The sequence below is a fragment of the Macrobrachium rosenbergii genome, chromosome 23, assembly GCF_040412425.1.
Source record: "Macrobrachium rosenbergii isolate ZJJX-2024 chromosome 23, ASM4041242v1, whole genome shotgun sequence".
In the NCBI taxonomy this organism is placed as follows: domain Eukaryota; kingdom Metazoa; phylum Arthropoda; class Malacostraca; order Decapoda; family Palaemonidae; genus Macrobrachium; species Macrobrachium rosenbergii.
This window is the reverse complement of record NC_089763.1, coordinates 52,870,087-52,882,586: the sequence shown is the minus strand read 5'-3', so window position 1 is coordinate 52,882,586 and position 12,500 is coordinate 52,870,087. Positions and strand designations below refer to the sequence as shown.

The window sequence follows — 12,500 nt, the reverse complement described above, 5'->3', positions numbered from 1 at the left end:
AACAGTTTAAAAGTATTAAAAGGGAAAAGAACTGCACTATGAAAAACGATTGGTTAACTAACTGATATTCTAATTAATTATAATTTATAAATAAATATATGACGAGTGTATCCACTTATCGATATTAGAAGCAAAGTGGAAGCGAACAAATTTACTAGATAAATATACAATATTCATTCATTTATATCACACAAACGCTCACTGCGAAACTCATCTCATTTGCTAGAAGAATCATACTCACTTTGCAATAAGATCCATGTTCGTTTTATCATGGAATCCACGCCCACTTTCACATAGAAACCATGCAATGTTAATTGTAAAATCATTCCGCCGTCTGATACGTATCACGCCCACGGTGAAAACTGGACCATGCGTAAACATTTAGAGAAAATCCCGCCCACTTTGAGAGCTAAATCACGCCCACGCTCACATCAGCTCAATAAACCACAGCTCTCTACCTTAATGCCCCCAGGACTTTAACCAAATCAGACTAAGCTCTGTTGGCCACACCACGCCCACACTATCAACGAAATCACGCCCACGACATCAACTGAACCGAGGCCTTTCCGTTTGATGATTAGAGCAATTCTATTGCAAGCCTCTCTCTCTCTCTCTCTCTCTCTCTCTCTCTCTCTCTCTCTCTCTCTCTCTCTCTCTCGATATGTAATGAAATACTGTAGGAAAAAAGCGGTAATTTTTTAGCTATGAAAAATATTATGGCACCAAATAACGACCGAATGCATTTAGTATCATTTAACATATTTTCCCAGTGATACGTTCAACTATCAGATATTTTCACGAATTATACTGAACCCTTGAAAGAAAACCTCATTATCTTAAATAAATTTCAACTTCATTTTCTAAGTCGCAGGGAGCACATCAACTGAAATCCCCGATGAGAGAATAAATGGGCGTTCGTCAAGAAACAGGATAAAAAAGAAAACAAAGTGAAGGAAATCCAAATAGAACATCTCGGCCCCTTCCCTGTCGGATGAACCTCCTCTCGGCTCTTGAATAACTAAAGGTATTGCTCCTGACAGCCGCACCTGGGGATCGACTCAGAAAAAAAAAAATGTCAGTTCTCCCGTAAACGGTTCACAGAAAGCAAAGATGATAACATCATGATGTTAAATGTGAAGGTCTGAAGAATGTCCTGACATTCATTGCATAATCATCCGTATGTTGTAATATGTATAGTGTTTGGAGAAAGAAAGAGGAGAGGACACCAGATATTTATTGCTTAATCATCCGTAAGTTGTAATACGTATAGTATTTAGAGGAAGAAAGAGAAGAGGAGAAGACAGACAGGCAACAGGCAGAAAAGCAGAGAGACAGAGAGATATGGCGAAGAAGCGCAGACGCACAGTAAGTTAAACAAATAAAGAGATAAGACAGAGCAGACATAGAGAGAAATACAAATTAAAACAAAATCACCTGAGAAAATAAACATAAAAAGGAAACTCAAGTTATCAAAAATTCTCTTATCTACGAACGACTTTCTTCTCATGCTTTCAATATTGACTTAATATTGTCTTCCCCCAGCTCTTCGTTCAAATAATTCACGAGGTAACAGCCGGCTGATAGGATATGAACTTCGGCTTAAAATGAATCTCTAGTCGTGTGTCAGAGTTTAAAAAATGCAAAAAACGATTTTACAGGAGACTATTTTATATATATATATATATATATATATATATATATATATATATATAAAATGTGTGTATATATAATTTGCATAAATACATATATACCTACATCCTGTATATGTATATATATCAGTATATATGTATATACATATATACATACATATATATATAATAGTCTTCTGTAAAATCGTTTTTTGCACATTTAAAAGTCTGACACACTACTAGAGATCCATTTTAAGCCGAAGTTCATATCTTATCAGCCAGCCGTTACCTCGTGAATTATTTGAACGAAGAGCTGGGAGAAGACAATATTAAGTCGATATTGAAAGCATAAGAAGAAAGTCGTTCAGATAAGAGGATTTTTGATAACTTGAGTTTCCTTTTCAATTTTATTTATATATATATATATATATATATATATATATATATATATATATATATATATATATATATATATATATATATATATATATATATATATATAAAGGCAACTGCCACGAATGAAAAAGTGAAACAGCTGTGTGGTTGCTAGGCCTTTCGACTCACAGTCCTGAGTCAAAACGCCTAGCAACCACTCAGTTGTTTCACTTTTCCCTTCGTGGAAATTGCCTTTATTTATACATTCATCATGTTCCATATCTTCGTGATTCAGTTATACGTATATATGTATGTATGTATGTATATATACACATACATTCGTATTAGTATCCATTTTGCTCTAACAGCAATAAATATTTCATCATTTCTAGGTCCTTTTCACCCACCTCCTGACACTATATTCCCTTTATTTCCCTCTCAGAATTAATGCATGTACCATTTGATTGCGTTTAGACGCGCCGTTGCGTCAGGTGCTAAAGTAGTTTCGCAATATCCCTGCTAATTATCCTGTTTTAGTCCCACCAAAGGAAAACGTCATAAACTGAATTTCTATCAAGAAGCCATTACCCTGAACGCCCCCAGTCCCACCTCTCTCTCTCCTCTCTCTCTCTCTCTCTCTCTCTCTCTCTCTCTCTCTCTCTCTCTCTCTCTCCAAGATAATTTAATTACTGTGTCTCGTTTGTTTCCAAAGAGAAACCGGTTCTGCGCTGCTTATTAAAAAATACATTTCAATCAGCTAGAAAGCTTTATTTATTTTTGCAAGGGAACGTCAGAGACCTACAGGTAACATGAAAACAATGATGGTAACAGCAACTGTGCAATTTAGAAAATTAGAAGTGGGGAATAGAGCACATTCAATCATCCTTTCATTTACTTATATATTTTTCAACATTCTGCAAAAGCTGCATTTTCAACAGAGACCCTTCGGTCCCTGCGTTTTCATGTTGGAAGATATTCTTTGTAGATAAAAAAAAATTCTAAAAAATTTCCTTAATTCCCAAAACTTCTATATGATGCTGCAACAGAGCTTTCATCAAAGTGGATATACTTCCAAAAAAATAAAAACCGTGACCCTTAAATAGTATATCTCAAAGTTAATTGTGACAAAGTCACGACCAACAGCCATTCATGAAATTTCTGTGCAGCTTTGTTGAGCAACTATGCCATTCCAAAGGAAACGTTTCCCTGTTGGTCCGGAAAATGAATAACAAAATGGCTGAGGTGAGATATCTAGGAACACAAAACTTTCTCGAAAAGTGCCACTCACACAATTTTCGAGGCGCAAAATATAAAACAATTATCTACGCTGAATATCTTCCAAAAGAAAGTGAGGCAATCTGTAACACAGAACCTTACAACATAATGAAAACAAGAAACTGAATTTACAATCAGAAATGAAGTTGTGGATCGAGGGTTTCGTCGCCTATACTGCTGAGCCTTGGCAATTCCAAAAAGTGCTGACTAAAATTCACCCAATACCTTTAGAGAACAGATGAGGTAGGAAATCGCCAATAGTTACCGCTAAGGGTAGAGAACACTCACAATAGTAAGCATAAGCCCCTGTGATTGGATCTTCATACAGCTTACTTGATTTGTAAATATACAGCATACTTGACTTTTAAATATGCAGCTTACTTGATTTGTAAATATACACTCTTCAACTAGATAAGCTTGTTTAATCAAGGAAAACTTAGTGCATTTATACACAACATACATCACTGTATTCTTGTAAATATTTAGCTCAATCCTAAATAACCCTGTGATCAAAAAAAGTGATGACGAATGCCAGAGTATATTCCTGTAGAGAAACAGGAATATCAAGATATTTAACTCTTTCATGATTCTACCTCGAATACCTGTGAAGGGACGAGGCATGCAATGTGTCGCATGACCACTAAAAAGACAATAACAGAAAATTTACAAAAAGAAACAAAACCTTTGGCCTTGGTTTAAAAGATTTCGTTCAAAAGCTGAATCGATAAAGAACTTTTCTTTGGTAAAAGGCATTTACACATTATTTAAATCAAATAAAGACAAATCTGCAATTCTCATATTAAAAGGTCTGTATTCCAAACAGAAAAAGTGTGTAATCCAATTTGTAAAGCAATACAAATATGTTCCTGACACTATGCTTTCTTCTCGGTTAACCTTTTCTTTTCGAAATAAGTCTATAGCCATTTCAGAATATCACTGATTCTCTCTCTCTCTCTCTCTCTCTCTCTCTCTCTCTCTCTCTCTCTCTCTCTCTCTCTCTCTCTTTACTGAACTTTTCGTGATTAACCTTCTGCGTTCAGGATGGGGTGGTCTTTCATTCCACTACCCTATGAATGAGCCTCTACCTCTCTCAAGGGAATGACCATATCATATAGATTAAGAGTATCTTGTTCATGAAATGGTTTTGGGAAATCTTTATCCTGGTTGTGATTTCCCTAAGGTATAGTATTAAATTCTACGAAGAGGAGGAAGCTAAGTTTGGAAAGGGAGGAGGAGGAGAAGACGTGTACTCTCAAAATTCGTCCAAAGGTGACATCACCAGTGACTTAAATTTCTATACGCCATGCGGAATGTAAATTAGCTTTACGCTGTGCGATGTTGTGGGTTCATATACGAACTAAGAAGCAAGTGTATCAAGTAGCTTATAGTAAACTAATCATAACCATCATCATTGTCATCATAAGTTGTAATCACCAGTTTTATATAAATCCACTGCGTTAATCCATTAGCACATTAGATAATTGTCATAAATGTTTTATACTGATCAATATCCTTACCTATATGTTAGTAATTATTGAGGATGTTATTATTATTGTCTGTGTTACTGTACTAACTGCTCCATCCATTTTTATCTTATCATGGCCCTTATTTCTCTGACAGTTCTACGGGTGTCACAAAGCAAGAGCGAACAGCGAAGGGTACATCAGGCGACACTTTAAATGCCCTGGACAGCTTCGATTCCACCCAACAGACAAGTAAGTAGGGAAGTGGGTCTCACACACACACACACACACACACACATATATATATATATATATATATATATATATATATATATATATATATATATATATATATATACACACACACACACACAAATATATATATATATACATATATATACATATATATAATCTTATGAATGCCTTCATCCTGAAAGGAGTCAGAGTTACTTTGTCGAGGATCTCCTATTCTGATGTGTAAAGCTTGAGAGAGCAATGAATACTCTCAGCTGGTGTTTTTCCTCTTTCCTCGTCTCTCCTTTCAGCTTCCCCTTTAGCTACTGTATCCCATGGCACGCAACTAGGTTAGTAATTCACTACTTGTGTCAACCGAGGTATGCTCGATTTTGGGGAACAAGCCCATTCGTCCCTACTGGTCTGTTTCAAGAATCGAACTCAGGTCCCTCAGTTTGCGAGTTGAATGATTTTGCCTTTGCACCGGCTGGCCACAGAGAGAGAGAGAGAGAGAGAGAGAGAGAGAGAGAGAGAGAGAGAGAGAGAGAGATATTTCACTCTGAAGACAGCTGCAAGGCAGTGGAAGTAGTTGGTGATAAAGATTTTAAAATTGTGTATATTTTATTTATCTGTACAATGGCAGATACCGTGATAAAATGGATGAAAAAATTAAGTATACCTTAGTTTTACCAGACCACTGAGCTGATTAACAGCTCTCCTAGGGCTGGCCCGAAGGATTAGACTTATTTTAACGTGGCTAAGAACCAACTGTTTACTTAGCAATGGGACCTACAGCTTATTGTGGAATCCGAACCACATTATAGCGGGAAATGAATTTCTATCACCAGAAATAAGTTCCTCTAACTCTTCATTAGCCGGCCGGAGAGACGAACTCGGGCCTAACGATAAAATGGATGAAGAAACAAAAAGGGAACCGTTTCCAAGCTATAGGAAAACTAAAGCATGAAAAATAAAAGTGCAAAAGGCAAAGACGCAGAAGGGAGCGTGAAAGCGTAGGAACGAAAACATAATTATTATCCTTATCTCAAGCGGCTCTCATTGCCGCGTTCCTAGGCTCCTGTTTTATGCCGCGAAGACAGGGAGCAGAACCTCCTCTACCCGGAAGACCCGGCACAGGACAAATTGCTGACGTTAATTGCCTCCCCATAAAACAAGGTCGGCCAGGAAACGGATAAGACTCGAAACGGCCTCAAATGCAATTTCGAGAAGAAGAGTTTGTTTCCTTTGGGGCAATGAAGACTCTCATTAGCAGCCAGTACTATTATTATTATTATTATTATTCTTTCAGTAGATGAAACCTATTCACATGGAACAAGCACACAAGGGCCTTTGACTTGAAATTCAAGCTTCCAGAGAATGCTGGTTTCAACCTCCCACCGCAGACCCCACACTGCAGCAGTAACTGATCATGATACAGAGCCAGTGATTTCTCATCGCCCTCGGTGAGACGCGAACCCACGACATCTGAGTGGCATTCAACGACACTAACCACTAAACCAGCGGACCAGCTAAAACAACAACAGCACTAGCAAGGTTTAGACATCCTCAGTGATATGCAGATGTATAATGCCTCGACTCCTCGTCAGATTCTGCAATTTCGCTAAGATGCCTCTTCAGCTGTATCGCAACGGACTATTTTTGAGACTTAAACATCCATGGAGCAGGGCGTGCGGCTAATCACTTCACCCCATTTACTGAAAACAAGAAGGGAACTCTCCTCAGGACCTGCCCTCTTTAAGAGAATAAGGCAATTCGATGAAAAAAAAAAGTAATAAAAGCCAATGTAATAATGTTAGTGGCCGTAGAAGTAGTGGTAACAGTAGTGGTAGTGAATATTTATGCTAATGGAACGGGATACGGCTTCTAATTTGGATAACAATAGAAAACTCACAAAGAAAGAAAAGAAATTTGTACAGCTGAGTATGTAAAGTACAAATAACAATCAATATCAGATATGCATAACTGGTGTTTTTTTAACATCAAGAAAATGTAAACTAAATAAGTTAATAAATAGACAAATAAAACTTATGACAAAGGGGTGTTGAAAGTGCGAAACCATCCAAGATCATTAGAGGGCCAGTTACGCAAGAACCAACACACTTTCAGCTAGTCCCAAACATACAAAAAAAGTTAAACTTACAAGTACCGAATTTTCTTGAAACTTTGTTGAACACGTAAACTCGAAAGTGAATAAAATTAAGGTTTGTAAATGTTACAGATTGGGAAAAAATATGAATGCTGAGGTAACCGAAATGTGTAAAAAGTCCTCATGATGTAATCATTTAATTCAATCGAAAATTAATTCAACTCTTGCCTTGATAACAAATCCATTCCGTCCAAGTGTGCATCACAACTGATAAACCGTCTCGCGAATAATTCCAAAAGCAGGTGTTATGATTTCATTGAGAATGGAGTTAAATAACATAACCTTAGAGAGATTACGAGTTTAATTCAGCAATGGACACAGCATTTTTATTTTGTTTCTTAACAACAAAAATCAGATACCAGCAGCCAAAGCCACTGCCAAATTTTCAATGAAAATCCGTAAAAATTCGCCTCTTTCATCAGAGGCACACGCCACTATTTTAGTTTCGTGACGTGTGTCGAAGAATTTGTTTTAAAGCAGGAGAACGTATCTGAAAAACAAAAGCATCGCCACTTCCGGGGTTTCCCATCTTTCTAAAATTGGGGGAAATCTGAATTGACACACGTTATATAATCCTCCACGGCAGAGGCATACGACTGGAAACTGACAAAGAAGCGCAATACAAAATCAGAAATTATTATATTTAAAAGGACATCCATATTCAGTTTTTCATGATCTTGTGACCTTGGAAATGGCAAATGTTACAATATTTTAGATCGGTTAACCAGGGAACCACGAAGCATCTTTCCAAATCTATTTATTCTTACACCCATCTTAAAAGCTATTTGCCTTTAATTTTACATTTTGGTAAAATTTCCGACCCTGATTGGTACTGATGCCGTGTCTTCAATAATAATGAACTACTTTATATTGCACAATTCTAATATATATTTCTACTACAAAACAGAACAATATTTCCAACCAAAGTGCTAACACCATCATAACAGCCACTACGGTACGGCTCCTGCTTGGTCAAGTCGGAAAAATAAAACTTCCTGAAACCGGTAATATTCTTTTCAGCCTCGGAGTAATATAACACCTGTAATTTATGACCGGAGAGAGAGGTGTTAGACAGCTTAGTCACGATAATGGTGGGCGCTGAAGTTGAAAATTACGAAGCGCACAAAGGCCTCGGCTTTTATCTTTAATTAAACGGCTGAAATTTCTTGATGCTCACCACATAAACAATGATTAAATGTAACAACAGGTATGCAGGCTTTTAAAAAGAAATGCACAGGCCAAAGAATTATGACTTAAATCAATAGAGAAAACATACAAAAACCGGTTATCACTTCTAAGTTTCCTTGCCATGTAAAGAAAATAAAGGTGCACAAAAAAAAAAAAAAGTGAATTCGTGAGTAAGGCAAAATGGCAGCATACACAAGAGGATGAACAAAATCGTGCTGCTCTCTCCATAGAGACCAGCTTAAAGATTTGCACGCATCTCATTTTAGCTCTTTTTCACATTAATGATATCGAATTGTTTTTTAAGAAAATCGATTTAGGATTCACAGTCTCTGCCTTTCTTTGTACTATTACAATTGTCACGTCGTCGGATCTTTAGACCATCACCATGTAAACTATAATCCGCGAGCAGTTACTATTTCATTTCCTAAGAGAAATGCATTAGTTCAGCGGCGATGAGCCCTTTACTTATTAAGCAAGGGTGACAGAGCTGGGTGGTGAATGGAACATTCGAAGTGGTGCTTTACCTGTTTCGTTATTTTATAAAAATTAGCAGAATACAATTACGAAGGCAGCAATTTACTTTCTCATCCAGGAAATCGTGTAACGCCTATTATTCATGATCAGTGAAGGGGTCCTGGACGTGTTAGACATGACAACGGTGGGTGCTGAAGGCGAAAACAAATGAAGCGCAGCAAGGCGTGGCTCCCTTCTTAATTAAACCGCTGAAGTTGCGTATGCTTAACCTCATCAACAATGATTAAATGTAGTGAAAACTAGCTTGTTTTTTGAGGGCACAAAATTCCCAGAGAAAATAAAACGAGTCCAGTCACTTGGAGAGAAATTCAGCTGCAGTGAAAATAAAAAAGTAACATAAAAATAAAAATGGTAATATTCACACTGGATGAACAAACGAACAATATATTCCGCAGGGGTGGAAATAAAAATGTCAAATTGAAAAAGTAAAACTGGCAATATTCACAGGAGATGAACAAATTTAAAAACAAATGTAAAAATTTATGCATTTCCTCCGTGTAATGTTCGCCTCATTATGCACTAAATTCTTCAACCAACGGCAGTTTTGAAGTCATTCAAGCAAGCATGTTTGTCTCTTCAAGCTCCCGTTATTTTGACCATCAATATATATACTATGCTCTTTAAGCAATTGCTGTTTCACTCACTAACAAGAATACATTCTTTCATGAGAGATAATATATTCTTAACTCATCTGTCAGTCAACAATAACCGCTTCAATCGCAACCAAGGTGTTTTTCATCCATGGGTAACATACTTCTACAGGTTTGGTTAGGTCGCAGTAGTACCTGAACAGATTAATGTCATTCATTCACTGACACATTTCCCAAATCTTGGAGCTACGCAAGTACTTGGCGAGAACAAAAATATCAGACTGCAATGCCGTAAACAGATGTCAGCATAATTATAAAACTGAACATTGACGTTACTACTGTAGAATCGTCAATCAGAGATTTCAAACCTCCACCAAGGTGGTTCATTATATATATACATATATATATATATATATATATATATATATATATATATATATATATATATATATATATATATATATATATATATATATATATATATATTTTTTTTTATTTATATATAAATATATATAAATATAAATATATATATATATATATATATATATATATATATATATATATATGTACATATATATATTATATATGTATATATATGTACAGTATATACATACAAATATATATACATACAAATATATAAACACATATACATATATGAATACATATATATACTGTATACCATATATATATATATATATATATATATATATATATATATATATATATATATATATATTTATATATATTCACAACTCTCTGCAGGTTCTATATACTTTTACAAGCATATGATATCTGGTGTTTTCTTTCTATTCACATCAGCAGCGGTAACATTGCAAGGCAGTCAAGATCCTGGATCAAGATTAACACCATACTGAAAACGAAGTGCTCCAAGAGAGGGAGCATTTTGAAAATAAAATCCATGAAACCCTGTTTTTTTATCGCCCCATAATCCTGCTGCCAGACAAAAAACAACACCAACCGCGCAAACACACATCCTCTCTAACGAGGCTAAAATAAACAGAAGAAAACCTAACGGCTGGCTGAAAGCAGACAAAGAGACGTCAACAGCGGTGACGTTATCCTCCCCTATTGACAATTGTTCCAACCACAACCAAACACGATTCGGCAGCGATCATGCCGAGTGCTTCCATTGAATTGAATGGGATAATTCAATCCCGACGCTCATCCTGACCCAGCCCCAACCCGGAACATTTTTGGGTCACCGACTGCGCTTTCCTCTTTAACCTGGCCCCAAAACACCTCACCTGTCAAGGCGCGCGGGATAACATCTTCCAAGGCAAGGACAGCATTATCACCTAAGGCCATCACGGTTTCACCTTCATCCTCGTTGCTTCCAATGGTTTTTATATGAATCTTAAATCGGGATAAAATAGACGCCGATCGATAGAAAGAGAACGCGGGAGAGAGATAAAACCCTCTTGATCGACAGCATGAAAGAGGGAAAGAGCTTTTGCCTCCTTATCAGAAGATTACCTGTCAATTGTTTTCATACTGGCTGACATTTAACTGTGATATTATTCCCTCAGAGACTATTTGGGTTCCTTCCATTCATGTTCATTACAACTTGATTCAGACAGGTTAACACAAAAAATAATCTCATTTCCAAGTATGATTTACCCAGAACAAAAGACTAAAGAATTTGCAAGTATATCCTACTTAAGGAAATAGTATCTTACCTAGAAATGGTTAGCTAGCTCGCCGACTGAGCCCCTAGGTCGTCCACGTAGGAGCCCTTCTGACTACTGTACAATACAAACTTTTTTCAAATGAAGTAGCATGGATAAATAGCTGTATAAAATTATATATACTAGCTGACCAACCCAACGCTGCCCGGGAAAACTCTGAATGACAGTTAATCATTTACCTTAAAAAGGAAGCAACATGTGGTGTGGGTTTGATTAACATGTTTATTTAAAGCAATGAATTCTACACAGAATTATCAATCACAGGAAAGAACAGCATTTTCAATGATAGTGCACATGCTTTACATGATAAAAGAATTCAGAGGAGATGCAGGCAAATTTTTCTAAACGTGGCCGCAATTCCAGTCACGTTACTCGGCCCGACACTGAGCGAGAAAGTGTACAAACCTATGTTCCTTACACTCCACGTTTCACACCAGTCCAAAATGTTATCCTATGGCAGCGTCTTTGCCGAGGCTCGCGGTAATTAAAGTACTTCGGTACAGGTTTGAAACCTACTCAAAAACCTTCCTTTGGTCAACTGAGGGCCGTGTGTTAAATTTCGTCTAGATCGGTCAAGCACTTCGGATTTCTAAAGAGCACAAGTTTACAACTTTAGTTACATAAAAAAAAAAAAAAAAAAAAAAATATATATATATATATATATATATATATATATATATATATATATATATATATATATATATATATATATATATATATATGAAAGTTTTTTACTGTAATACCACAGTATAATATGAAGATAATAAGGGCCACAAAACTATTTGAACGTTGCAACCATATATTTCGAGCACTTCCTTCTGTGCCCCTGTTCACTGGTAAAATATAGACAGATGAAATGTTACAAGAGTATATATACAAAGCATATGTAGGTGTGGCAGTAAGACTCCGATGGTATGCAGGTGACCGTTTCCCAAGAAGGAGGGAAGTTAAACAATTCCCTGGTGATGTTTGGCCTCATTAACTCCCGTCTGGCAATGCGTCTGGTGGTCGTATTTTCTGGAACGCCTGCTTGAGAAGAGGCCTGAGGATTAACTCATCGATGTCATCTGATTTCCAATGTCCTCCTGACAAGTCCATATTGTTGGTTTGAACTTGTCAGGAGGACATTGGAAATCAGATGACATCGACGGGTTAATCCTGCCACACCTACATATGCTTTGTATATATACTCTTGTAACATTTCATCTGTCAATATTTTACCATTGAATAGGGGCACAGAAGGAAGTGCTCGAAATATATGATTGCAACGTTCAGTGTTTTACGGGCCTTTTCATCTTCATATATATATATATATATATATATATATATATATATATATA

General features: G+C 36.4%; 2 protein-coding genes across 4 annotated transcripts in view; one reads left to right on the top strand and one right to left on the bottom strand.

Annotated features, from left to right (window-relative positions):
• Positions 1–12,500, bottom strand: part of LOC136851632 (small G protein signaling modulator 1-like) — a 535,265-nt gene that overhangs the window by 223,779 nt on the left and 298,986 nt on the right. The gene's annotated exons all lie outside the window — the stretch shown is intronic.
• LOC136851635 (uncharacterized) overlaps positions 1–12,500 on the top strand; it is a 96,304-nt gene that overhangs the window by 75,990 nt on the left and 7,814 nt on the right. The window contains exon 5 of the mRNA XM_067126030.1: positions 4,899–4,993. Within this exon, the coding sequence (XP_066982131.1) occupies positions 4,899–4,993 (95 nt within the window). The remainder of the gene's footprint in view (positions 1–4,898; positions 4,994–12,500) is intronic.